Genomic DNA, 27,113 nt, shown 5'->3' on the forward strand with positions numbered 1-27,113 from the left:
AATACATCATATAATGAACATTCAATAAACTTAAAAAAATAAGCACAAAGAGATATGCAACACATGAGGGATAACAAGGTGAGCAAGAAATAAAGTTTTGTTAATCCACTGGAACAAATAATTAAATTAGGAAGCATTTACATAATGTTTATTATCCTGTCATAGGTAAGATTTTAGATGTTATTCCTAGTCTCATCCTAGGAATCACATGAATGCTACAAATTGGAGGGTCTGATAACACAACACATGGGATATTTTATTCCTGCCTGGACCCCCATTAGTGTTAATAGGGAAAAGAGGACAACAGATGGATTTAAGGCAGTCATTAGAAGGCATCAACATTGTGCCATAGTTGGTAGTGATTACATCAAACTTTATACAAATTTTCTTTCTGATGACTACCAAGAGCCTCTGAAAAGTGTGTTGCTGCTGTATTCATGCATCATTTGCTGCCTACGATTTAAGAAAATTAGCATCTGTCAATGCATTATTCAGCTGCACAGGGTGGAAATTAATGGGTAATACCATCCCCACTCTGTTGTAGGAGAGGTGAGCTTGCCTGGCAATCTGGCTGCTCTGTTTGAATGCTGCATCAAGCTTGTTGTTACAACTGGAACTTTGATCAGCTTTGTGTTTTTTGGAAACACATTGCTAAAATTCCAATATGCCTATTAAAACCTTTATTAGGTACTGCCTACTGACATAACTAGAAATTTAGAGGCAATAAAGAGAGGTCCATATTAAAGCTGAAATCTGTTGGTCAGAGTGAAACAAGAATTTGTCAAGCTTCAACCACAGAGGTATGGGTTATTGGAATGGAGTTTTTATGCTGATTATTGTCACTGTTTCAGGGGTGACAGGGTCTTTACTCAACAGAGTAGAAAGATCTGCAACCTTTTAAGATTATGTACAAAAATAAGTACTAAGACTCAGATTGTACCTTGGTTCTATCTAGGTTACATATGGTCTTTTTCCTGGCATGAGTTTTCCTTTGTTTTCATCCTGAATTTCAAAAAACACCCAAAAAACAAGAAGCAAGACCTCCATAAACACATGTCCTCAAACATGAGATGTATGCTTTCAAAGATGTATGCTTGAAGTATCCCTCTGAAGTAGGAAAATATCAGGTCAGCAACAAATTCAGCAGAATGGCTATATAAAGAATTAAATATAGCCTCTGGAGACCTACTTTGGCATCAGAGAATAATGGTACCTGCCTAGATTTTAAAGCCTCCAGTAAGTTCTGTATCACCTGAAATGCAATACAGATTTAGCAGTCAGGCTATGGTCTTACATTTGGGCTTACTTCTCTTGACCACAAATAGGACAGTAAAGGGAAAATAGACCTAGGAACTCTACAGAACAAAGCAGGCTTGAGAAATGGCTTCTGGTGCTCAGTTATACATAAGAATGCTGGCAAAGTTTGATTATCCCTCTGAGGTAGCCACCAGGAAGAAGGAAGCTCAGGTGGCCCGTGTGTTGCTCTCAAGGGTTTTGGTGAGGGGCGGGGGAGCCACAGAAGGGAGGAACGGAGAATGGGGCGAGCATTACGGAGGCAAGAGCTGCGACAAAAAGAACAGTGGGCAGCTGGCACGGTGCTGGTGCCACAAGCACGCAGACGGGGCCACAGGCTCCCGTCTCTCATCCGTCAGCTTTCTTTTTGGGGGCTGTCACCAGCATCTACTGAAGCTCCACAGCAGTCCCCAGAAACTTCACACCTGCCCTTCACCCTCCCCGCTGCCTACTGAAACCTCCCTTGCTAATTCCACTTTGGGGTATATACACACGAAAAGTGAAAGGACGGACTCAGAACAGAAGTTTGTATCCCATGTTCAAAGCAGCATTATTCACACTAGCCCAAAGGTAAAAACAATCCTAACGTCTATGGATGGATGGATAGAGAACCAAATGCACCATGTAAAAACAATGGATTATGATTTAGCCTTTGAAAGGAGAGAAACTGACACATTCTACAACATGGAGGAACCTTCAAACATGCTAAGTAAAACAGGCCAGATAGAAAAGAACACATGTTGTAACATATCATATGATTCCACTTATTTGAGGTCCCTGGAATAGTCAAATTCATTGAAATACACAGTTTAAGAGTGGTTACTGGAGGGCTGTGGGAGGGGCGCGGCAGGGAATGAGGCATTATTGTTTAATGAGTACAGAGTTTCAATTTGATGAAAAATTTCTGGAGATGGATAGTGGTGATTGCTGCACAACAATACGAAAGTACTTAATAATCATATACTTAATATACTATAAAGTACGAAAGGTTAAAATGGCAAATTTTGTTATGTATATTTCCATACACATATACCTACACACCCTCCCTTGCCTAGCTAAAACTATCATATCTTATATAGGAAAAAATGAAGGAGTCCTTTTGTTGTCCAAAAGAAGGTATCTACACTGAACTCCATCGGCACCTGCTTTCACAAATTATACTCAAATTATACTGAAGCCCTCCAAATCGTTTACTAGTCAGAGGAACTAAGTTTTTCAAGACCTCTCCAAATTTTCAAAATGGAGAGAGCTTAAAGGCCGTGCTAAGACAGTGGCAGTGCCTGGACAGGGTCCCCGAGTCAGCAGCCATCGCCCTACAGTGTACTCCATCATCATCAAGATGTTCCTCTTTTATGCCCCATTGCTCAGCCCTAAACATCGCTTCCCGGCTCATAGTGGCTGCCGTGCTCACAGGCAATTACAGGCTCCCTTTATTCATCTTCAGCTGGGCTGCTGCAACACAGAGACACGGTCTCTTTCATCTTCCCTCTCACATGGGTGACTGACTTCCAATTTCTTGTCCCCACTGCAAAAGAATAACTATACCTAGACAGCATTGACAATGCTGCTAAATCATTCTTCTTAATGGCATAAATAAATGTAATTTGAGAACCCAACAGACTTGTGACCAGGGAGGGCTGAAGTTCACTGACTCCTATATTGAGCTGCTATTCTAGCCTTAAAAAAAGAAAGAAAAAAAAAAGTGTGTGTTGACTCACACAAGAAAAGTCCAAAGCGTAGGCATGACCCCAAGTCCTTGAAGACACAGGAACTGAAAGCCGAATGAAGAGAGAACACATATTTTTGGGGAGGTTGGTTGTCACAGCACCGTGATGCCAATGGGGTATCAAGGTCTGATTCAAATTAATCTCCCAATGCAGCAGTCAACTCCTGTTTTGCTGCTAAGACTCAATCCCACCAGAGATGCCCAATTTCACTTCTTAGAATATTATCAGCAGCATTCTATATTAAACACAAAATGGCAAGGCGACGTTACTAACCACGTGGACCTGATGAGGTGACAAGGTGCATGCATGCTAAGTTGCTTCACTCATGTCTGACTCTTTGTGACGCTGTAGACTGTAGCCTGCCAGGCTCCTCTGTCCATGGGATTCTCCAGGCAAGAATACTGGGGTAGATCAGCCATGCCCTCCTCCAGGGGATCTTCCCGACCCAGGGATGGAACTGGCGTCCTTTACATCTCCTGCACTGGCAGGCAGGTTCTTTACCAGTAGCACTGCCTTGGAAACCTGATAAAGTTAGGGGGACACTCCAAAAGGAAACTTGTAGCAAGCAGGGCAAGTAGCAGATGCTAACTGATAGAGCAAGCCCAGACTGACTGGGTCCACGGCAAATACATCAAGGAGTCTCTCAAGCCTAATTCCATACCCTGAGAGAGCTAGGGACTGCAGAAAAATATCAGAACAACACACATCTACGGAAATCAAAGCCCTGGACAAACCACAAGGCTATGGAGCAGCAACTCAAGCTGCCACTGCCACTGTCGACTGCAGATTTTAATCAAAAGTAACTTTGGAAAATGTGTCATGGTGACTCAACAGTACAGTGGTCTTTTCACCCCCAGTCACAGAGAGACACCCTGTTACCCCTGCCATTGAATGACAAAAGGGCAGAAAAGCCAACACATGGTCTATTTTTAAGTGGAAACAATTCAGATCTACACTTAAAGAGAAATATATCTGGCCTCTTTTCTTTTCCCTTAACTTGTTCTGAAAGAAGAAATATTTCTTCTCATCTACTGAGATTACCAAATTCTAATAAGAGAAGATATTTGGATCATATGAGGTAATACATGAAACAGAGCTTAGTAAGCTTCGGTGTTCCTATTGTTTTTAGTACTTGACTGCTGCCTTTTGATGGGCCAACACCCAGCAAATTCTCCCATCCTGCAATGACAGCCAGCCCTCAACAGCGACTCCCTCTTGCACCTTTCATGGGGTGATCGTCTAGATATAAAATTCCTATCAAAAAAAAACATAATGGTTTGACTCTAAGCTCTAGCTGTACAGACCAAAGGCTAACGTGACAACTTAAAATTGATTTTTAAGGAAGTATTAAGTAGAGCTACCCTAATGAGAACATGGTAATATGAATCTGACACCAAGCAGTGTTGCCTGCAGTGTCAGTGTGAGTGAGGGCACCCGGGAGCCAGGAGGGGATGGTGTCTGAGTGACGCCGGGCACAGGTCAGAGTGAACATCTGCAATCTAGCCTCCTTCCATCCTCGTATTGAAATATAATTCAGCAGAATGAATTGCTAGACATGTCTAAACCCCCTGGGAAATGACAGATATTGATGAATGCTGTTGGGAAGATATATGGAAGGAAACGGCAAATAAATAGAACCATTTTTTCTCAGAGTCATTTTGCGGATATGTGGAGCAGCTGTTAAACTACTTGTCAGCTCCCCGTGCTCTCTTCCTCTTTTCTCCTTCCTCACCCTCCTCTGTATTCTCTACACCTTTCTAAACCCTCCTGGAGGACCAGCATCTTTTTCAAATAATAATCAAAGTCATAAGAGCCATCTCCTCCTCCCCTGTCATACTCTAGCTTCTCAACCAGTTAGTCCAACCCTTTCCAAAATTTCATTCCATTTGAACATGTTAGCTGCCTGCTCTGGATCCTGGAAAGACAGCTGGTCCTTGAACAACACAGGCTGGAATGGCACAGTTCCGCTTACTTGTGGATTTTCTTCAGTGATCAACATTACAGTTCTGCCCAAACTGTGAAGGGTTCAATCTGCAGATATGGAACCATGGCTGGAGGGAACCATGGTCAGAGACGGTTGGCTTTAAGTTGCATGAGGATTTTTGACTTCGCAGAGGGTTGGCATCCTCAACCACTTCACTGTTTGAGGGTCAACTGTACTTTCAGGTTTTAAACTCATGAAATGAAATGGCTGAATTCAAATCCACTAGCCTTTGGCCCCAGTCATGAAGCTCAAATCTAAAATTCAAAGCCTGACTACTGCCATACAGCAGCTGCATGACCTTGTTAACTTCTTAAGCCTCAATTTGCCATAAATGCTCTTTAAAATGGAGATGACTGACCAACATCTTGGGGTGACTGTGAGGACACAGAATGTGAATTGAGAGCCTGTTAAACCATCTGGCAAACAGAAGGCCCACAATAAACAGTGGCTTATTGCCCTCTCTACTTTCCGTTGCTAAACAACTCTTCCTGTGAAGGGCACTCCTCCTCAGTGTCTTCCTCAAACTGGATCAAATTCTCTCCAGCTCAGGGCCGTTTGGGATACGTGGCTCTTATTTCATTCACCAAGTGAGCTCAAGAGCACAGAGCGGGAAACCAGTCAGACAGGGATTTGCACCCTGGTTTCACCATTTATTCGTTGGAAACCCTTGATGAATGACTTTCCCTCTCTGAGCTTCCCTGTCCAGCCCTCAGGTGGGGATGATTGTAGGTAACACGTGTCAAGTGCCCAGTGCGGTGTTGAACACACACAGTATGTGTTCAGTGCTGGCTCGGGTCCCCTCCAAGATGCTTTACCCATTTTGGTATTATTGGCATTGAATCCACAACCAGGGCACTTCTAGCCTTACCTTCCCCCATCAGCCGCCTGCTTCTATGGGGCTGCCTGTGTATAGAATGCCCTTTATTTCTGTACACAATATGCTTCCCTCCCCTGGAAACTCAGTGTCAGCTGGAACCATATCTCATCTGTCTTTGTAGTCCCACATTGCACCTAGTACACAGAACCTACTAAACTTTTTACAGGATCACATACTTATGTCTGTGCATATTAACTCTCCATTCTGTCTCTCATTTATATTTCTCCCAAGGTAAAGATTTTTCCATCTTTGTTTAAATCCCTATTGCCTCAAATAGGAAAAGACCCTGATGCTGGGAAAGACTGAAGGCAGGAAGAGAAGGGGACAATAGAGGATGGCATCACCAATTCAATGGACACGAGTTTGAGCAAACTCCAGGAGATGGTGAAGGACAGGGAAGCCTGCAATCTATGGGGTTGCAAAGAAGCGGATGCAACTGAACAACATTGCCTCAAATATGCAAATATGGTTCAGCTGTTAGTTTTGTAACCATAACAATAGTAAAAAGGCTCAGCAGCATTAAAATGATACAAAAACATAATGTCACTTCTCCTGGCTTTGATTTTCTCTTCTAAAACCCTTCTCCAAAAGGATCTGACACCACCACAAAATACTGTCTGTTTCCAAAGCAAACTGATGAACCTGAGTACACATGAGAACAATTTGTAGTCAGTAACACTTTTTGGAGAAATTAAGAATCCTACTCAGTAACATTCTTTTGCATGCTAGGATGCTTTGATTGACACACCCAAATGTCACTGGCATCCTGAGATGGTAAACATTCTGACAACTGCTCTACCTCTAAACAGTTACGACAGAGGCCAAGGAGGAATTGGGGATCGAGAGCTTTCCAAGAGAAACAAAAAGAACAAAGGCAGCCACAGAGAGAAAATAAACTCCATATGACAGTCTAAGCAAAAACTTCCAGATGAGTCCACATTTCCTAACAAGTTCTATATTTTTACAAGGAAACATTTATATTCAATCTAATTCACTCACCAGTATATTTCCAAATGTATTTCTTTGGAACAGTTTCTAGTTTTATGTTGGTTTTTGTTCCAAACAGAATTCAAATTCTTCCTCCTGAATGTCTGTGTATGCTTCCTAAAGAATATACTATTCTTGTCTTAAGAAATCTTTGTTGATACTGGTTAATGAATAGACAGAAAATCTAAGACACAACTGTAAAAATTTCTCCCAAATACTGCATAGCCTCTTCTAGCACTTTCAAATGACAATTTATTAAAATGCCCTGTTTCTGGGATGGGAGATCTCAATCAAGGACTAATCAGTCTTCCCCAACCTTTTTGGTACCAGGGACTGGTTTCGAGGAAGACAACTTTTCCACAGACTGGTGTGAGGTGGGGGGAGATGGTTTTGAGATGATTCAAGTGCATTATATTTACTGTGTACTTCATTCCTATTATTAGCACATCAGCTCCACCTCCGATCATCAGGCTTTAGATCCTGGAACTTGGGGACCCCTGGACTCTATAACCGCTAATAGGAAAGTTAATGTCTATTCTACCTGGTTTAAAAGCGATAGGATTTAGGAAACACGGTTATCCAAACTATAGCCCTGCGCCCCGAATTAAATTCTAACAAGTCACTTAGTGGCTTGCGAAATATGGCATTGCCCTTGTTTTTAAGAAGAGAGAAATTTAAGCCAGGATTAGCCTCATGCATGCTTCAAGCACTGCTTGGAAATTAGTGACCAGTGTAGGGGTGGAATTCAGGCTTTCTATTTCTAGTCAATTATTTAGCCCCTGACTTTTGAAAGTTCAGGTGACATTATGAACTTCAGGTGAATTCAGCCCTGAATTCCAGGGTCGGTGCTTCCTGTCTTAAAGTAACAGTATCACTAGGCTATTTAACATTCCTTTTTAGGGAATTCAGTCATGCTTATGAGGAAATCTGTGCTCTGGGGCTCAGGTAGCCATTTGGTTGTTCCAATCATCCTCCAAATTGTCATCTCTCAAGACTGAGAGCCTGATCATTTTCTTCCAGTCAGTCATTAAATGCATTTAACTTCCTACTGTTTGAGTTCACAGAGAACACTGTGACTGCTGAAAGATTGGCAGCGGGCATATACACACAGACTTTCACACTGATACATCAGATCTACTTATGTGTGTCTACAAAGCTGGTCCTGTCTCCAAGTGACCTGTCTCCAAATAAAGGAAGGGAAGTGGGGCATGAGAAAGGATAGAGTACTAAGGTCTGTGTGTAAGGCCCCAGCCTCTTGCCCCTTCTACCATGCATGTACCTATGAGACAACATCTCTCATAAAAGCCTCAGTACAGACCCTTGCTGTAGTTACTGATAGAGTTACCAGATTTTAGAAAAATATAGGATGCCTAAATAAATTGCAATTCAAATAAATCTGAATATGCATACTCCAAATGTTACACTGGCTACCTCTGTGCTAAAAATATTATTCCTTGTCTCTCTGAAATTAAAATTTAACTGAACGTCACCTATTTTATCTGGTGACCCTATTTCCTGAGCACTTAGGATTGGCAATACAGGAGGCTTTTTATGAGGGTACAGAAAGAGGAATCTATTAAGTAGTAAAAGGGACGATAGGTACACAAATAAAAGAAAGTTAAAAGTGATCCATCCTGGAAGAAAAGAACAATGTAAGATGGTAACAGGAAAGACAGAGTGAAAGTGTGGCTGCAAAAGTGATTGAAGGGGTTCAAAATGGAATGTGAATGTAACAGAGAATTGTGAACTTCATCTTCCTATTTTGTACACTGGAGATGGGGGTCTCATTGCTCCGGGTCTGTGCATGTATCACCTACCATTATTTTTCTATTATTTATACATACCAGTGCAGACAAAAGCTAGCAAAATGGAGTGAAAACAAAACAATAAAAATACTTTGCACTGAGATTCCTGGCAACCAAACCAAAGAGAGAAGCACAGTAAGAAACCCAACTCTCACTACTCAGCAAAAGAAATAATTCAAATGTATCAGACCAAGTTAACCTCCTTTTCCTTGTTCTGAGCTGGGAGCAATTTGTTTCTGAGGTTTTAATAAAAGGGCAATGGCATATGTAATTCTCACTGTTGTCTAGAGTACTTTGGGGAAAAACTGCAGGTGCATCTTACATTATGCAACACTAAGTAAAAACTAAGGATGCGATGTTGTGTGTACACATGTGCATGTGAATGCCTAAGTCTCCTTTACAGGGACTTGTAAATTGGGAGTTAAGGTACCTTAAATTCTTCTTCAAGCCTAATTTGATGCAGTGGTAATGATTTACACAGTGGTCATGACTCTGTTCTTATTCAGAAAAAGAGAAACAGACTTTTAAATGGTACTGTTTTCTCTTTTCAAAAGTTTCACCCCCCAGGGATCAAGTCAGCAAGGAGTTAAAAAACCGGGAGGCTTACTTTCAGCTGTCCCTTCAGCCCGTGCTTGGTGGGATGCAGGGGCCTGAGACAGTACTGTCAAAAAAAAGAGAAATGATCTGGCTAGGCAGACACAAGAAAATAAATTTAGCCCTGACAATATGCATTGATTAAGTACTTGAATGACAACAGAGCATGACAATGACAAATGCAGGCTACCACCACCAGGGTCATTAATACATCAGAAACACTAATTTTTATCAATCTTTAAACATCCCGGTTGGTGGCATCTGCATTTCTTTGCCTACTCTTGTTCCTGTGGAGATGACAAAAAGCCAGCTTCATTTTCAGTTTCCATCCAGGAAGTTAAAAATAAGTCTACATTCCTGATCTTTGATTAGCCCATGAAAATGAGTTTTAAACAGGAGATGGATGGCCTGGTGAGCTCAGTCTCACAGGACAGAACATAACCGCCATCCAGGGAAGCAGGCAGGCTTCCCCGCTCAACAGTGGAGCCAGGATATAAGTGTGAAGTGAGAAAATGAAGCAAGACAGTGTCTGCAAAGACTCCCACTACTCCTCATCTCTCAAGCTGAAGGCATTTACTACTTAAACTCCAAGGGACCTTGAAAATATCTGGTTCAATGTGCTTATTTTACAAAGGAGAAGACTGAGAACCAGAAATGAAGGCACGGCTACTGAGCAGTTGACCTGGGACAAGAATCTAAGCCTCAGATCCCCATTTCAGGCCCTTCTCATCACACCTTGAAAAATTAGCACAGACGTTGAGACACTCTCCCCAGCCAGACAAGTCACTTGCTTCCCCATCTTTACACCCCGTTCAGTGTGAGTCATGCATTCCATTCTCCTTCATATCTGTGTCTCCCCTAGTCACTACTGCATTATAGCCAACTACCATGTCTGTGTTTTCCAGAGGTCTTATCTGTGGCCTAATCTACTGATTCCAGCACACGTGCATTAGTATCCACATGCACCTGTGTGCAGTGGTACTGCAGTTAGACTGTGTATAAGAAAGCATCACCGCAAGAGTCAACTTCACACCTGGGTGCCAGTGTGGCGGGAAATGGCAGCACCCACCATTTCCTTGCCTTCCCCAACCTTACCTCCCCCTGACTCAGAGTGCTGTATGTGGGATTTAATAATCAGTACTAATTTTCCATTATTTAAATTCATGATTTCATATTCTTAACTGTGATACAATTCATTCAACTTCTGTGATTTTCATATATGCTGAAGAGTCACAGGGGTCTAAAATTGCTTCACCTTTTGAAAATGATATACATACAAAAGTGTATATATATCCAAGTTGTGTGTGTGTGTGTGTGTGTGTGTGTGTGCATATTCCAACTGTATATATTCCAAACTTGGAATTGGCACGCTTCTCAGAACCTACAAGTACACAGAGCATGAAGGAGAGGAAAACCATGTCCAGCCATGCCCAGGCCTCAGTCCACCCTATCAGTTAAACAGATTCTCAGGGAAGCACTGAAAAAAAAGAGAAAAAAAAAAAACTGGGGAGAAAAAAGGGAATATGATTATGCCCCTTCAAAAAATTTAATACCTCAATAAAAAACCTGAAATCAATTTTCTATTCTAGAAAAAATTTTAAGAACAAGCAACTTAAATTTTTAATATATGGATTCAATAAATTCAGTTTTTCAATCAGGAATAACCAAAGTCTATCATTTACAGAATCACATTTGACTATAAGAAATAAGAGGGAAAGACAGAGAGCGAAAATGGGGAGAGGAATTGGGAGAGAGATAAACAGCTTTGGGAAACCTAGTTCATACATCTTGGGTTAGTTTCTGTTAAGTTTCTTCATTAGTCTAATTGGTATGGAGAACTTCCTTATATAAATACATTTGGACACATACAACCTTTAAAATAACACCAGCAAAAACTTTAAATGACCACTAGGCACTCTCTTCTTTGGGGTTACTTTGAAGAATTTCGGTCACTGTTTTTGATCACATCTGACATACCCAGGAAGGTCCAGAATGACATTTTGCAGGTGATCACAGTTTAGCTCTATCTAAGTATGCAACTGATGCTCCTACGCTAGCAGTCTTGGAATTCTATGTCACAATGATTTAAGGCCCAAGCTACTTTTTGCCTCACAGAAGGCACTTCAAGAAACTTAAGAGAAATCAGATCTTCTGGCAACAATCTGTTCTTAACACTTGGGACTAATTTTAAGTCCTTCAAACTCTATCTGGTACAGAACTGGACAAAGGACTTCTGAAGAGCTGGATTTGCTGATGGAGCAGGGCTGCCAGTCCTCTCCGGAGTTCCTGCACACATTAAAGCAAATAGCTCAGCCTCTCATCTGACTCTCGGTATACGAGCAACACATTTGAGCCCTCAAGTCCTCATGTAGGCTCTTCCTTCGGTTCTCCTCTCATGCCTGACATCACTTCCTGTGATGCCGTCAACGGTGCAAAATGTCTAAGGGAGAAAACTGAGCCTCAAATAGGACTCTGCAGCCTGGCTCTGAACAAGGAGGCAGCTTGGCAATCCCCAGGTAGCAGGAATAACCAAAGTCCATTATTTATAGAATCACACTTGAACACAAGAAATAATGGGGAGAGATAGGGAGAAAAAGAAACAGATAACTGGGAGGGAGACTGGAAGAGAGATAAATTGCTATGGGGACCCTAAGCAGGACTTGGGACCCGCCATGTGATACTCCCCCCACCCCCAACCCCATCGCTAGGAGCAATGACTCATGGGTAGGCCATCTGCATGGATGATGAGCTGCAGCAGAAGGTCCCTGACAGCCAGCCACTGGGAGGCAGCTTCTGCCAAAGGAGTGTGCTAACAGCTGTGTGCCCCATTAAGTGGGAGTCTCAGGAGAGCTTCCTACTCTGATATGGAGAGACTGCAAACACAAACATACACCAAAATCACCGTCTTCCAATTAGAACACCTAGATAGAAAATAAAATATCCAGACAAACTGACATGGGCAGTGAAGAGAGCAGTGATTTTTGGTTTGTTTTTTAAAAAGAGTATAATTGCTTTACAATGCTGTGTTAGTTTCTGCTGTACAACGCCGTGAATCAGCTATATGTATATAGCTATATGTAATCAGCTATACGTATATACATCCCCTCCCTCTTAGACCTCCCTCCCTCCTACCCACCCCCCATCCCACTATATAGGACAGAATGGAGGTTCCTTAAGAAACCAAAAATGGAACTACCAGCAAGTGATTTGTAAAGCCTACTGAGAGTCATGCACCCTCACGAAAAAGAAGATGCTAATGGATTTGCTTTTTGATTGCTCAGTGACTCAGAGAAATAGTTAGAGATACTCTCCAGCTTCATAAACCATTGTTGATGAAGTACACAATGTTACAAGCTCTAAAACAGAGCACTAAAGCAACTGAAGGGAATCCCAGCCCCCAGTTATATGCCCTCTAAGTAGAAAATGTGTAAGTATTGAGAAATAGTAAAACAAACAGAAGAGGGATGTTTTTAAGCCACTATAATCTTAAGTATGAATTATCTGGGTTCCTTTTCCTGTTGGCCAACGGCCAGGAGCGCAAATCAAGAGCATCATGAGAACATCATTCACAACAACGGTAAAGACTTTTGCCCTTTAAACATTTTAAAACTTGCCAGATTTTAGCCTATTAACATACCAGTCATCCTTCACAGGCTGGTTAAGTTGAACAGCCTATCCACTGCCCAGTCCACAACACTATCACACAAGCTCCCGTGGGCTTTGGCTCTACCCCTGGAAAATCCCACGCTGGGCAGCAAAACTCCCCTCCCTGACTCTTACACAGCTTGGCTCCCTCCACCCTCCCCACGGCTCTCCTGGGTGACCATGACCCAGGCCTCTCTGCGATGTTGTGTGGGACTATGTTCCCAGTTCACAAATTTCCCTGGTGCCTTAAACTTTGCCTCAAACACGTACACAGACTTCACTTTCATGCTTCCAAGAAATCCTGCTTCATTTATAGCTCTCCTTCCTATTCTCTGAGACCATTTCAGACTTGCCTCTCTTGTCAGTTCCCATATAACCCTCCCCAAACCCACCCAGATATCTCATCAGGCACTGAGAAGTAAAGCCGCTAAATCAAGTAAACTACCTGCTTTTTCTGAAAAGAAAATTTATTAAAATCACTTATCTGGAAAGGACATATTTTAAAATTAAAGCTAATTTGAAATAACTGTAGGTTCACATGCAGTTGTAAGAAATAATGCAGCGAGATCCCAGATAGTCTTTACAACAGTTTCCCTCAAGAGTAACATCTCTATGCCTGCCCTGCAAATACGTGAAATACAGAGTAGTGAGAAGTTATTGTAAATCCCAGAGAGCTCAGCTCCGTGCTCTGTGATGACCTAGAGGGCTGGGAGGGGGGTCCAAGGAGGGATATATGTATACACATAGCTGATTCACTTCCTTGTACAGCAGAAACTAGCAGACTGTACGTAAAGCAACTACACCCCAGTTTAAAAAATGATAACATCTTACAAAACTGTGGTGCACGATCACAGCCGGGATAATGACATTGACAGTCAAGATACAGAACGTCTTCACCTCTGCAGAATTCCTCATGTTGCCAGTTCATAGCCACACCTACTTCCCTCCCATGACCTGCTCAAGTCTCAACAGCCTCTAATTGGTAATCGGTTCTCTACTACTACAATTTTGCGATTTCAAGAAGATGGTATAGAAATGAAATTACACAGCATGAAAACTCTCTTTTTTTTTAGTTCTACCTCTGTTTATTGCTACCAACCCTTCTTCCTCTACCCCTCTCATGCGCGTGTGCTCAGTCACGTGACCCCATGGGCTGCAGCCCTCCCGGCTCTTCTGTCCATGGTATCTTCCAGGCAAGAACACTAGAGTGGACTGCCATTTCCTTCTTGCGCGTTTTCTTTTTTAAACTCAGCATGATTCTCTGGAGATTCACCCAGGTTGTCACATGCGTCACGTGGAGGAAGAATGTCACCTTCCATATCAGTAAACGAAGGATTACAGACATCAAGCCAGCTGCCACTGCAGCTGCTGTCCACCTGTGCTCCCTGAGGGAATTCAGGATGGAGAAGGGGATACTGGCCCTAGACAGTTAAGGTGCACATCAAAGGAATAATTTCAGTGAGCCCAGAATCTTGCATCTTCCCTGACACTGACAAGTGCCAAATGCATTAACTTGAGATGTGCGCTTTTCTGGAATTAACACTAATCTTTTGATGTCTCTGCTACCTGATTTTGTTGTTGTTGTTTCCAAAAACTCCTCAATATCCTGGCTTCTTTGTTACCTCTTTGGAGTAGTCTGAGAGGCTGGTTTAAGTCCTCAGCAAGTCCACTGAATAAAATATCATTCTCAACTTTCAGGTTGTGTGTTTTTTTCAGTAAATAATTGGTAGTTTGTTCCTTTTTATTGCTGTGTAGTATTTCATAGTATGTGTGCTGTGCTTAGTTGCTCAGTTGCATAGGATTCTTTTTGACCCCATGGACTGTAGCCTGCCAGGCTCCTCTGTCCATGGGAATTCACCAGGCAAGAATACTGGAGTGGGTTGCCATGCCCTCCTCCAGGGGATCTTCCCAACCCAGGAATCAAATCCAAGTCTTTTGTGTTGCAGTCCGATTCTTTACCATCTGAACCATCAGGGAAGCACATTTCATGGTATGGATGAAATGGGCTGCTTTTGCATCCATTTTCTCCTCCTTCCTCCTATGATGATGAAGGAAGCGCCTCTCTCTCTACAAAGGCCAGCCGTCTTGCATGTGCTCTGGATACCCTGCCGGGTGCTTTCACAGCACTTCACCTCTCCAACTGCCGTCTCTTCTGAACCATTCTCAACACCTTACAAACATACTTGCCTGGTTCCCACATCAAGATGGCCCCCTCTGGCCCCTCATATCCTTCCAGGTCATACCCATTTTTTCTAGTCACTTACACCGTGCAACTTCTCAAAAGGGCCATCTGCACTCTCATCAACACATTGGCTACCTCAAGGTCCTTCACTGCCATTTGCTCCTGAGCTCATTCGCTCTAGGTTTTATCCACACTTCATCAACATATGACTCTCCACTTCTGTTACTGCACAATCCTCTCCAGACATTCCAATTTAACGTGCCTCATAGGCATTTCAGACCTAATGTACTGAAAACTAAGTTAATCACACTCAATTTCTTTATTAAAATCCATTTCTCAGTCTCCCCTGCCTCTTGTGTAGCTGGCCTTGGAGACAACAGTTCCAGCAGGGTCCATAGTTTCTAGCGCTCCTCTAATTCCAGTACTAGCCTCAAATAGCCCAGGCTTCCCTGGTGGTTCAGATTGTAAAGAATCTGTCTGCAATGCAGGAGACCCGAGTTCAACCCCTGGGTGGGGAAGATCCCCTAGAGGAGGGAATGGCCACCCACTCCAGTATTCTTACCTGGAGAATTTCATGGGCAAGGAGCCTGGCAGGCTACAAAGAGTCAAAGAGTCAGATACGACTGAGTGACTACCACTTAGCCTTGAATTTGGCTCTGCCTATGCAAGGGGAGCTTGTTAAATGAATGGGAATGGAAATACAGTGTGTCTCTTCCAGGATGGGACTTCTAAAAAGTCAGAAAGGTTTTTCTTCTCTTTTGTTCCACTTCCACCAGCTAGAAACAGAGTATCTCAAGGCCATAAAAGAAGAAACCAAGCAGAAGGTAGAAGGAATGTAGGACCCTGACTCATCAGGCGCTTCCAGGTGGCATGGTGGTAAAGAATCCACCTGCCAATGCAGGAGATGCAAAAGACGTGGGTTCAATCCCTGGGTCAGGAAGATGCCCTGGAGGAGGAAATGGCAGCCCACTCCAGTATCCTTGCCCGGAAAATCCCATGGACAGAGGAGACTGGCGGGCTACAGTCCATAGGGGTTGCACAAAGTTAGACACACTGAGCAAATGAGCATGAACTCATCAAGAGGAGAAAACACTTACATGAGCTAAAATATATGACTACTGTGTTAAGCCCCAGAAACCCCTTGGTTTGCTTGCTGTAGCAAGTGGTATTATCCTAACATACACCATTCGTACATAAGCATTCTTTCGACGGCATTACAAAGATGAAGAAATTCAGAGCACATAGGAGATTGTTCAGATGTAATGCTTCCTGAATACCAAGGCTACCTGGGCTTCTCTGTGGCTCAGAGGCAATGAACTGGTTGCCAGTGCAGGAGATGTGGGCTCAATCCCTGGGTCAGGAAGATCCCCTGGGGAAGGAAATGGCAACCCACTCCAGTATTCCTGCCTGGGAAAATCCCACAGACAGAGGAGTCTGATACAGTCCATGGGGCCATGAAGAGCTGGACAGGACTTAGTGACTGACTAAACAACAACAGCAAGGCTACATACAACATAGCTATGTTTTATGTAAATGTGCTTTTATCTAAATTTTCTCAGACTTGCCCACTAAGCTAAGGAGGCCTTTAGGATGAGAAACCCATTAAACCCTATATAGCACTTGGAAGAGAATGCCTTTCAAGTTAATTTTATAGGAAAGAATATTCTCTGGGATTGTATGATTTGTTTTTCCCTCCCCTCTTTAACTAAAACTCATTCTGAAATGCCTTTTTTTTTAAATTTTCAGATGTTACCTTCAACTGATTTCCACAGTCCAAGCAGGAAAAATCTCTCAGTTTTTCCCCTAGATAGAATACAATGATGCTAACGGTTTTAGGAGTTTTCATTTATACTGTCTACAAAGTTGACATTATAACGTGCACATGACACACATGCACAGATTCCTCTTGGTTTTATATTCCAAACAACCTAAGTTATGTTTCAAAAAACACAACTCTGCATAAGAGAGAGAAGTCTTCCCTCCTTTTCTGCCTGTTAAGGCTGCAACACACAGACATCACAGCTATGGAATGCAGGACTAGGATTCAGGGCAATTATCTGCATAGCAAAAAGCCAGGAGTCAAAATTCTGAGGTTCTGCCCTTCATTCCGCAGCTTTCTTGCTGTGAACTGTCAGGCACATTACCACTTAGTCATGCTCAGGTTTAAGAATCTGTATAACAATTTGAATAATGCTTCTTTTCCTCATCAGGGGGCTCCAAAGCTCAGTCAGTGTTTACATGATGCTTCTGGGTGCCTATTTAGCAAGCTGTGGGCCATGAAGATATAAAACATCAGCAGACTCAAAAAAAAAAAAAAAATTGCAGGCAGTGATGGGCATGGTAAACTCTAGGTCTGTTGTTGAAATGCCAGCCCTGCATAAAAGGTACTGGTTGTTTTTTCTTCTGATCTACTACTCAAGTCATTCAAAGCTTTAGCTGGGGAAGATAACGTCAAAAGTTCAATCAAGGGTGTCTGCATGGTAGCATTATGGCCTTACAGTTTTCTCCTTTATGTTGCTCTGTATTTTCTAAACTCTCCACAATGAACACATAATACTTTCTTAATTGAAAAATAGGTAAATGTAAATATTCTAAAAGATGGTGTTTAAAAAGAGAGGAAGGTTAACTATGGCAGACTGAATTACTGGTGCCAGTTCTTCATTTCTCCCCAACTGTGTTATGTGTCTGCATCTTTGCCAAGGTGTCATGGTGGGTAGGGCATGCTTCTGACCCTTGATGCAGGCCCTAATCGTGTGACTTGCTCTGGCCAATAGAAAGTTAGCAGACATGGCGCCAGAAAAGACTTGAAATCTGCCTGTGCAGGTGGGTACACACGTCCTTGCTCTCATCTTTTAGAAGGAGAACATAGTATTTTGGGTAGCTGCTGGTTCAAGGAAGAGGAGAGACATGCGGAGCAGATCTTGACCTAGGCTGTCCCCAGGAAGCAATCACAGCAGAGTCCAGGCCAAATCACCCAAAACTCAGCTGACCTGCAGTCATGGGAGAAAGAAAGGAATATGTACTGTTGTTTTACAGTGAAATTTTGTGGTTATGCAGCATTATTGTTCAGAGAAGGCAATGGCACCCCACTCCAGTACTCTTGCCTGGAAAATCCCATGGATGGAGGAGCCTGGTGGGCTGCAGTCCATGGGGTCGCTAAGAGTCGGACATGACTGAGTGACTTCACTCTCACTTTTCACTTTCATGCATTGGAGAAGGAAATGGCAACCCACTCAGTGTTCTTGCCTGGAGAATCCTGGGGACGGGGGAGCCTGGTGGGCTGCCGTCTCTGGGGTCGCACAGAGTCGGACACGACTGAAGAGACAGCAGCAGCAGCAGCAGCAGCATTATTGTTGTCTACCGGTATACCACCTAATGCCACAAAAAACCTCAGGGGCAAAAGTAAGTCATGGATTGAACCACAGTTTGAGAAAACTTTTTAGAAGATAGGAATTATTTTCCTCCCTCTCATTAAAAATATAATTATTTAATTACAATTATAGTAAGCCCTATGAAAAGATAATGAGTCCGTTCAATAATGAGATTTCACATTAAAAATATATGGAGTCTTTTTCAATGTTAAAATATATTATTTGCAACATGATTTAAGTTTATGGCTGTTTTCCACTTTATGTGTATACCATATTATGTTTCACCAATATTCTTTTGCCAGATATCTAGATTTTAGATAGTTTACAATCTTTATTATTATTAAGGGTGCTCTCTAAACATAACTAAGGCAAATTCTCTACACATTTTCATGACTATTTCCTTGTGATGAAATCTGAGGAACAGAATGGCTGGGTTAAGGAATAGGTAAATTTTAAAGCTTCAATATCGGTGTTAATTGCCTACTTTTAATTTACTTTTGTAATTAATAAACCAAGATCTGTACAGATTGAGTCAGCTCCAGATATAAACTGAGCGAAAATTGTCCAATTAATTGGAAAAAATTACTCCAATCAATCCTGCTGGAACATATTAAAGACCTATTGGGTACCAGCTATGCAAGGCACAGCGTAGTGGCTACAAGCATGGACTGTGAGCCACAAAACCTGGGTTCACGTCTTGGCATCATCCTTTTCATGATCTTGTGCAATTTACTCAACTTGTCTGTGCCTCAGTGTTCTCACCTGTAAAGTGGGGATAAGACTGCCTCTCTCATAAGAGCACAGAGATGTAAGTCAATAAATGTAATTCCCTAAACACTGTGCCTGCCACATAGTAAATCCTTCATGTTAGCTGTCATTAGGGATGAATAGATGAAGATCACAGATCTTCTCAACAACCTAAGAGTTTAGTGAAACTTATAAAGGATAATTGGGTAGCAAAATTTTCAAACTAGATTTTCAGACTTTGTGAAAGTTAGCCTTTCATAAAGTCTTTGCTTCAAAGAAAGCAGTAGAAAACTCCTAAAAGAAAACAAACCTTGGAATAAAACAAAGGTAGACAATAAGTTAAACGAAATAAAGGTAAACAGTAGGAAGGTGACTGGTCTTTAAGCTACAGAAACTGATAGTCTAATACCACAAACTCATGATGGCAAAACCAGTTTGACTTAATTTATGTTTAGCAACAAGATCTACCCCAAGGGAAGATCATATGTGATTATTTACAGTTGCCTAAAACTAGTGGAAACCACTTTTCTTAATGATCAGAGATGATCTTTCTTCTCTCTGCTCTACTACCTGACAGCAGAATAGTGCCTGACACAAAGTGGAAACTCAGGTGATAAAGGTTTCAAACTGATGTTCCCAAGCCCAAGCTACCCATCAACTGCATAGATTCTAAATTCAGTTCACTATGCACACAATGCTAATAGCCACCATCCCTAGGCTGAGTGCTCTGCATATGTTAATTCTTTAAATCCTCAACAAAGCTATCTAAAAGACCAACTAAGAATGTTTTTTCTTCATATTTTGAAATAATTTCCAAGTGACTGTCTTTTTAAAACGGGCTGATGTTCAAGAGATTTTTATTTTTTAAAAGCTCTCTCAAGGATCACTAAATATTTTTTCCCCCACCGAACATTTTTGAAAATTATCTTAGCAAAGATTTAATTATCTAAAATAATTTTATACCAAGCTAAATTACATAAGGCTAGAATTACTGGAGCTGTTGAGATTTGTTATGTTAAAATTGAAATCAAGTTCAGTATTTTTTTGAAGCCCAAAAGGCCAAATTTCATATTTCAGGTCATGTATTTGTAATGCTTTTGCATTATTTGAAAGTTTTAAGCAAACTGCTTTGGCAAAAATTGGAGAGAACTCTTACTCCTTCCCTCCTATTGGTCAAAAGTAGTTTAACCAAAGTTAGGTAAATTTCCTAAGTGAAATTAGTAAGCAAGATGTGAATCTTTTAAGCTCTAAGATTCCATATCCCCCTCTAAAAAACTAAGAGTTATACTAAACCTTTAGGATATCCTACTTTAAAAAAATGTGCATTTATAGAAATGAAAGCCAAGAAAAATGTCCTAATATGCATTAGAAGAACATCAGTAAAACTCCAGTGTGAACATTTTCTTAATGTTAGTGAAGTACAGCATTTCTTGAATTTTTTCCCCTTGGTCTGAGGTCAGCTTCACCCTCGATCCCAGCAGTGTGCCCACACTGGGTCACATGTTCTAGACTGATCATGGTATAGAAGCATTTTTGTTCCCAGAAATTTCATCTCCAAAACTGAAAATTCATAATGTTCAAAAAAAACAACTCAATTTATTTTTGAGGTCATTTATGAACTGGCAGGTAAGACTGTCACTCGTAGAGAAAACTTTATGTCAGGGTTTCAAAAACAATAAAGTTTTCCCCAAAATATTTATATTTAGAGGAAAAAGCACTCAGAATGAATAGAAATCTAACCTTCAGTGATTTAAAATTAAGTTTAATAGCATGAACATTTATATGGCAAGTCATTTTTTAAAAATATACTTTATTTTAATTTTTAAAATTTTAATTTATCTTTCAAGTCAATAAAAGTCATTTATAGATTTAGGGATTTTAGCTTTTCAATTAATTTATTTTAATAACACAAAAACGGGGAAAGAAAAATATGGGTGAAAGATCTGAACAGGCACTTCACAAAAGGAAAAATACGAATGTCCAATCAACACATAGCAGAGAAGACAATGGCACCCCACTCCAGTACTCTTGCCTGGAAAATCCCATGGGAGGAGCCTGGTAGGCTGCAGTCCACGGGGTCGCTAAGAGTCAGACACGACTGAGCAGCTTCACTTTCACTTTTCACTTTCATGCACTGGAGAAAGAAATGGCAACCCACTCCAGTGTTCTTGCCTAGAGAATCCCAGGGACGGGGGAGCCTGGTGGGCTGCCGTCTATGGGGTCGCACAGAGTCGGACACGACTGACGTGACTTAGCAGAGTGGAGTATAGCAGAGAATCAACACGTGAAAAGATGTTTGACACCATTTAGTCATCAAGAAAATACAAATTAAAACCAGAATGTGATAGAACTACTTTCCCACTAAAATGGCTAAAATTAAAAAGCCTAGCAATACCACAGGTGGTTAAGAATGCAGAGTAATTAGCTCACCTGTTGGTGGTGGGAAAGTAAAAACAAATCATTTTGGAAACAGTTTGGCAGTTTCTTATAAAATTCAACATAGGTTACTGATACAACTAGTAACATGTGCGTGAGTGCGTCCTCAGTCACTTCAGTCGTGCCTGACTCTTTGCGACCCTATGGACTGTAGCCCACCAGGCTCCTCTGTCCACGGGATTCTCCAAGCAAGAATACTGGAGAGGTTTGCCATTTCTTTTTCCACTAACAACATGGATGAATGTTAAAAACATACTGAGCGAAAGCAGACAGACACAAAAAAACATGTACCACATGAGTCCATTAATATGGACAAAAGCAGAGATAGAGTGGCCTGGGCCCAGGGAAGGGAATGCAGGGAACGTTTTATATCTTGATTTTGGTTGTAGCTCCAAAATCAAGATATTCTGGTATATAAATTTGCTAAACCCATCTACATGTGAACTTAGAATGAATACAACTTATATGTAAATTACACTTCAGTAAAGTTTACTAATCTAATCCTCAGTTTAACTGCTCTCTGAATTGGATTAGATTTTGCCACATGGTCTGTGGAGGGACAGGCACCCCCTCAAGGGGCTGACTCTCACACATGGAACTCTGTTGTCATTGGGGACCCTCTACACTCGTCTCTACCTGTCCACGGGGATTGGTTCCAGAGCTCCCACAGATACCCAAGTCCACAGATGCTCAAGTCCCGTATATAAAATGGCACAGTATTTGTTTATCAACTATGCACATCCTACTGGATAATGTAAGCCACATTCAGGTTACTCATAATAGCTGATACAACGTGAATGTAAATAGTCGTCAGCAGACAGCAAACTCAAGTTTTGCTTTAGGGAACTTTCTAGAATTTTACATATATATACATATATATGTGTATATATAGATATATATATATATTTTTTTTTTTTCATCTGCAGGTGGTTGAATCTATGGGTTCAGAACCCAAGGATATGGAGGGCTGACTGTACTAGAAAGTCATTTAGTCGTTCAGTCCTGTCCAACTCTCCGCCAGGCTGCTCTATCCATGGGATTCTCCAGGCAAGAATACTAGAGTGGGTTGCCATTCCCTTTTCCAGGGAATCTTCCTGACCCAAGGATCAAACCGGGGTCTCCCACATTTCAGGCAGATTCTTTACCATCTGAGCCACCAGGGAAACCCGTACTGTCTAAACACAATTTCATCTGTTAAGCAGGCCACTCACACAACTCACCAGTCAGAGCACCTCCCAGGCTCCCCCGTCGCAGCTGTCTTCCATCCTCACTCAGCTGTCTTTTAAACTTCAGCGACTTCCCAGGGCCAGGAGCCACGTCTGGGTTGCTGCATTTCCGAAATGGCATGGGTGGAGGGGATAATATGTGATCAAGCTGCAGAGAGAAGGACAGTGGCATCACTTGCTGGGGACACTTTCAACCTAAATGAAAGACCCCAGCCACAGACACACTTCCTTCCTTCTTTTCCCTCTCTAAATCCCTCTCTCCCAACCCTGGTTTAGAGACTCCAGGGCTCCACTGTTGAGTCTTCCCTCTGAAAGAGTATCTGGCTGGCTGCACAATTTCTACCATAGTGTTTTTCAAGCTGTGGGCCATGGTATATTAGTGGGTTATGAAATCAAGTTAGTAGTTTGTGACTAGTATTTTTTAGTGCAACAGAACAGAAATGATCAGAGTTCAAGGAAGGAAGGAAAAGAATTGTTACATGAACTGTATACATTATACATGGGGGTATGTGTATCCAGAGTCATTATGTAAAATATGTCCTTCCATGTGCCAAGGACTGAATGCTGAAGCTCCAATACTTTGGCCACCTGATGCAAAGAACCAACTCATAGAAAGAGACCCTGATGCTGGGAAAGATTGAAGGCAGGAGGAGAAGAGGACAACAGAGGAAGAAATGGTTGGATGGCATCACTGACTCAACGGACATGAGTTTGCACAAACTCTAGGAGATAGTGAAGGACAGCGAAGTCTGGCATGCTGCAGTCCAGGGGGTCACAAAGAGTTGGACATGACTTAGTGATTGAACAACAACAACATGGGCCATGATCCCCCATAAAAAAAAGAATATTGCTCTATCGATTCTAGGGATAATCCATAGATCACTTCTCTGGTTGTTGACAAAAAAAAAAAAAAAAAAAATCACAAGGTTTTGGTGCTCACAAATATATGTAGGGAAGGGAAATTTCTAAGCACCACAGCCCTTAGCAGAAATCAATACATCTCTAGATCACTTTATAGCTTCTTAAAAGAAAATCTGTCACAAGAGTCAGAGAAACCAAAGTCACTTCAAAAGACAGCTTTCTACAAAAGAATCCCTTGTGTCATGAAACTTATTTCAAGATCTGTCCCACTTTCACAAGGAAACCTTTCATACTTGAATAGTGCCCTATATTTTTAAATGGTTTCCTCCAAGTAAGTACACATGCATGTATATGTGTCTGGATAGTTATTAAAGACAAAAATATTTCTGAGCACTAAATATTCCTGAGTCCCATATTCTCAGCGAGGTATTAAGAATGAACATGAATTACAAAAAATATTCACGGATACCCCAACCACCACAGAAAGGAGTCAACTTCACAGAAATTTAAAAACAAGAAAGACTTGAGGAGCATTGCTCAAAGCCAGGCATTCTAAGGGCCTCTTCATGGAGATGGGGAAGGGTAAGAGGCTTATGGAAGCTTCCTGATGGGAGAGACTGGCTGAGGGGGAAACTGGATCTTGTTCTGAGGGGCAGAGCCATGCTCAGTCAATCTTTAATCCAATTTTCTGTTGATGGGCAGGGCTATATTTCCTCCCTGTTGTTTGACCTGAGGCCAAACTATGGTGGAGGTAATGAAGATAATGGTGACCCCCTTCAAAAGGTCCCATGCACACACTGTTGCACTCTGTGCCTGGGACCCTGCAGCAGGCCACCGCCAACCCACGCGTCTGCTGGAGACTCCTGGACACCCACGGGCAAGTCTGGGTCAGTCTCTTGTGGGGCCACAATTATGAAATTAAAAGATGCTTGCTCCTTGGAAGGAAAGCTATAATCAACCTAGACAGTATATTAAAAAGCAGAGACATTACTTTGCCAACAAAGGTCCGTCTAGTCAAAGCTATGGTTTTTGCAGTAGCCATGTATGGATGTGAGAGCTGGACAATAAAGAAAGCTGAGCGCTGAAGAACTGATGCTTTTTAATTATGGTGTTGGAGAAGACTCTTGAGAGTCCCTTGGACTGAAAGGAGATCCAACCAGTCCATCCTAAAGGAAATCAGTCCTGAATATTCACTGGAAGGACTGATGCTGAAGCTGAAACTCCAATACTTTGGCCACCTGATGCGAAGAACTGACTCACTAGAAAAGACCCTGATGCTGGGAAAGAATGAAGGCAGGAGAAGGGGCCAACAGACAATGAGATGGTTGGATGGCATCACTGACTTGATGGACATGAGTCTGAGCAAACTCCGAGAGTTGGTGATGAACAGGGAAGCCTGGTGTGCTGTAGTCCATGGGGTCGCAAAGAGTTGGAACACGACTGAGCAACTGAACTGAACTGAACTCACTAAGATATGTCTTGTTTTCTTGGGTAGAAAGAAGGTCATCTGCTTACACCCGTCAGAGTTTTTCAGATTAAGACTCTCATGGATGTTTTCATAGGAAAAATAAATCAGGGATGAAGTCATCTATGTGTCTGACTATGCAATGCAGCATATTCAAAACCATGGCAAAAAAGAAAACTGACCTTGCCTATGAGTTACTCCTCTCAAGCTGGTTGAGATGAGGTAGATTCAGTTCAGTTCAGTTACCCAGTCGTGTCCAACTCTTTGAGACCTCATGGACTCCAGCATGCCAGGCCTCCCTGTCCATCGCCAACTCCCGAAGTTTACTCAACTCATGTCAATTGAGTCAGTGATGCCATCCAACCATAGATTACACTCGCTCAACTATTACATGATGTCAACTCTCCCCCAGACTCAGCTGTGCTCATTGATAACATAGAACAACGGGATTTCAAGCACTTGTCAACAAGTACCATCTGAAATTCACTGCCAGTCCGTATTTTGGTACATTTCATTGTTACCTAGCAGTTCAGTAAGAGGTCCTCAAACTAGCGGCGCATCCACTCCAGGATCTGCCCTGACCAGCAGGGAAAAGGAACTACAGACTGTATTTCTGGAAATACTCGTTATTTTGCTGTTCATGTCATCGGTGTCCTACTTAGGAGGGCCTCCAATGACACTCCGATTTCTGTCTAGTCTTAGACACTTCACCCTTAAACCTTATGGACAATGAAATGTAGCAAGGGCACCTTGGACAGTAACACGTCAGCGACTAGAAAATGCAGAACCCAGTCTGGGTTCCAAATGCAATCAGTCCATTACGCAATGCAGAGGTTGATTCTGCCTCCTTCTTAGCTCCGTTTATAGGCCTATCCCAGTTGTTTTTTCTTTTTTCTGCCAATATTTTGGGGAACTTTAAGCAAATCTACAACAACAAAAAAGTTTAATACAATGAACACCATATTCCCTTGACAAGGGGTGAATTGCTGACCTTGTTCTCCCTTTCTCTTTCATGCACCAATCCCACAGCAGAGTTTGTTCTAGACATTGTGAATTTCTACCCCTCAGTACTTCAGCCTGCCTCTTCTAAGAACAGAAGAGGCATTCTCTTAAATTCTTTTGCCTTGTATTGTATGTATTCTTATGTGGCGAGTCTTTCCTTTTCTCAGGGAAGTTTAAATGCTAGGAATAAGACAAAATAACATGTAGACTTAATATTAAAAAATCTGCTTTTACACTGAAAGCAAAGCTTGCAGCCACAAGGTGGCAATGTGTCATAGACATTCAACAAAATGCTCCATAATCCCTACTGTTTGTGTAAATGCACCAGTAACCCCTCAGAATAACCGAGGAAGTTAGGGTTCCTCCCATTTTGTCATTTTTTCTTAATTACTAGTGGCAGCTGCATAAAATACACATATTTATTGTTTAAGGTTCATCAACTTCTGCTACTTATTTTTCACCTGAAGTAAAATTTTTCAGCTTGTAGAATTATAATTAATTTCTCTGGGGAAGACTGTTACATCGCCAATTAACAGAGGGTGAAAAAATAGCAGAGGAAAAAAGATAATTCCTAAGGAGGAATTATGTGATTTCCTTACATGTTTCCAACAAAGCCATAAAAGGCATGAAACAAATGTAGAAGAAAGAGAAGGAAATCAAGGGGAAAGTGTGGGCAAATAAAATCCATTTCATCACATATAGAATCATAAGCTATTAGTCCCTAAGCCCAACTTTTTCATCAGAATCACAACCCCAAGAGGAGGGTATTATTTTCTAAATCCGGCAAAATTGAGGTGGTGAACAGTGAGCACCACAGATGTTTCCAACACAGTATAAGCAGAAAAACCTATAAACATTGTGCCATATTCCAGGATCCCATTTGCTTCCTCACCTCAAACCACACTCCCAAC

General features: G+C 41.8%; 1 protein-coding gene across 1 annotated transcript in view; it reads right to left on the reverse strand.

Annotated features, from left to right (window-relative positions):
* MAST4 (microtubule associated serine/threonine kinase family member 4) overlaps positions 1 to 27,113 on the reverse strand; it is a 614,194-nt gene that overhangs the window by 412,328 nt on the left and 174,753 nt on the right. Inside the window, exon 2 of the mRNA XM_052659092.1 lies at positions 22,869 to 23,022. Coding sequence (XP_052515052.1) covers positions 22,869 to 23,022 — 154 coding nt within the window. The remainder of the gene's footprint in view (positions 1 to 22,868; positions 23,023 to 27,113) is intronic.

Source organism: Budorcas taxicolor, chromosome 20 (genome assembly GCF_023091745.1).
Source record: "Budorcas taxicolor isolate Tak-1 chromosome 20, Takin1.1, whole genome shotgun sequence".
Lineage (NCBI taxonomy): Eukaryota > Metazoa > Chordata > Mammalia > Artiodactyla > Bovidae > Budorcas > Budorcas taxicolor.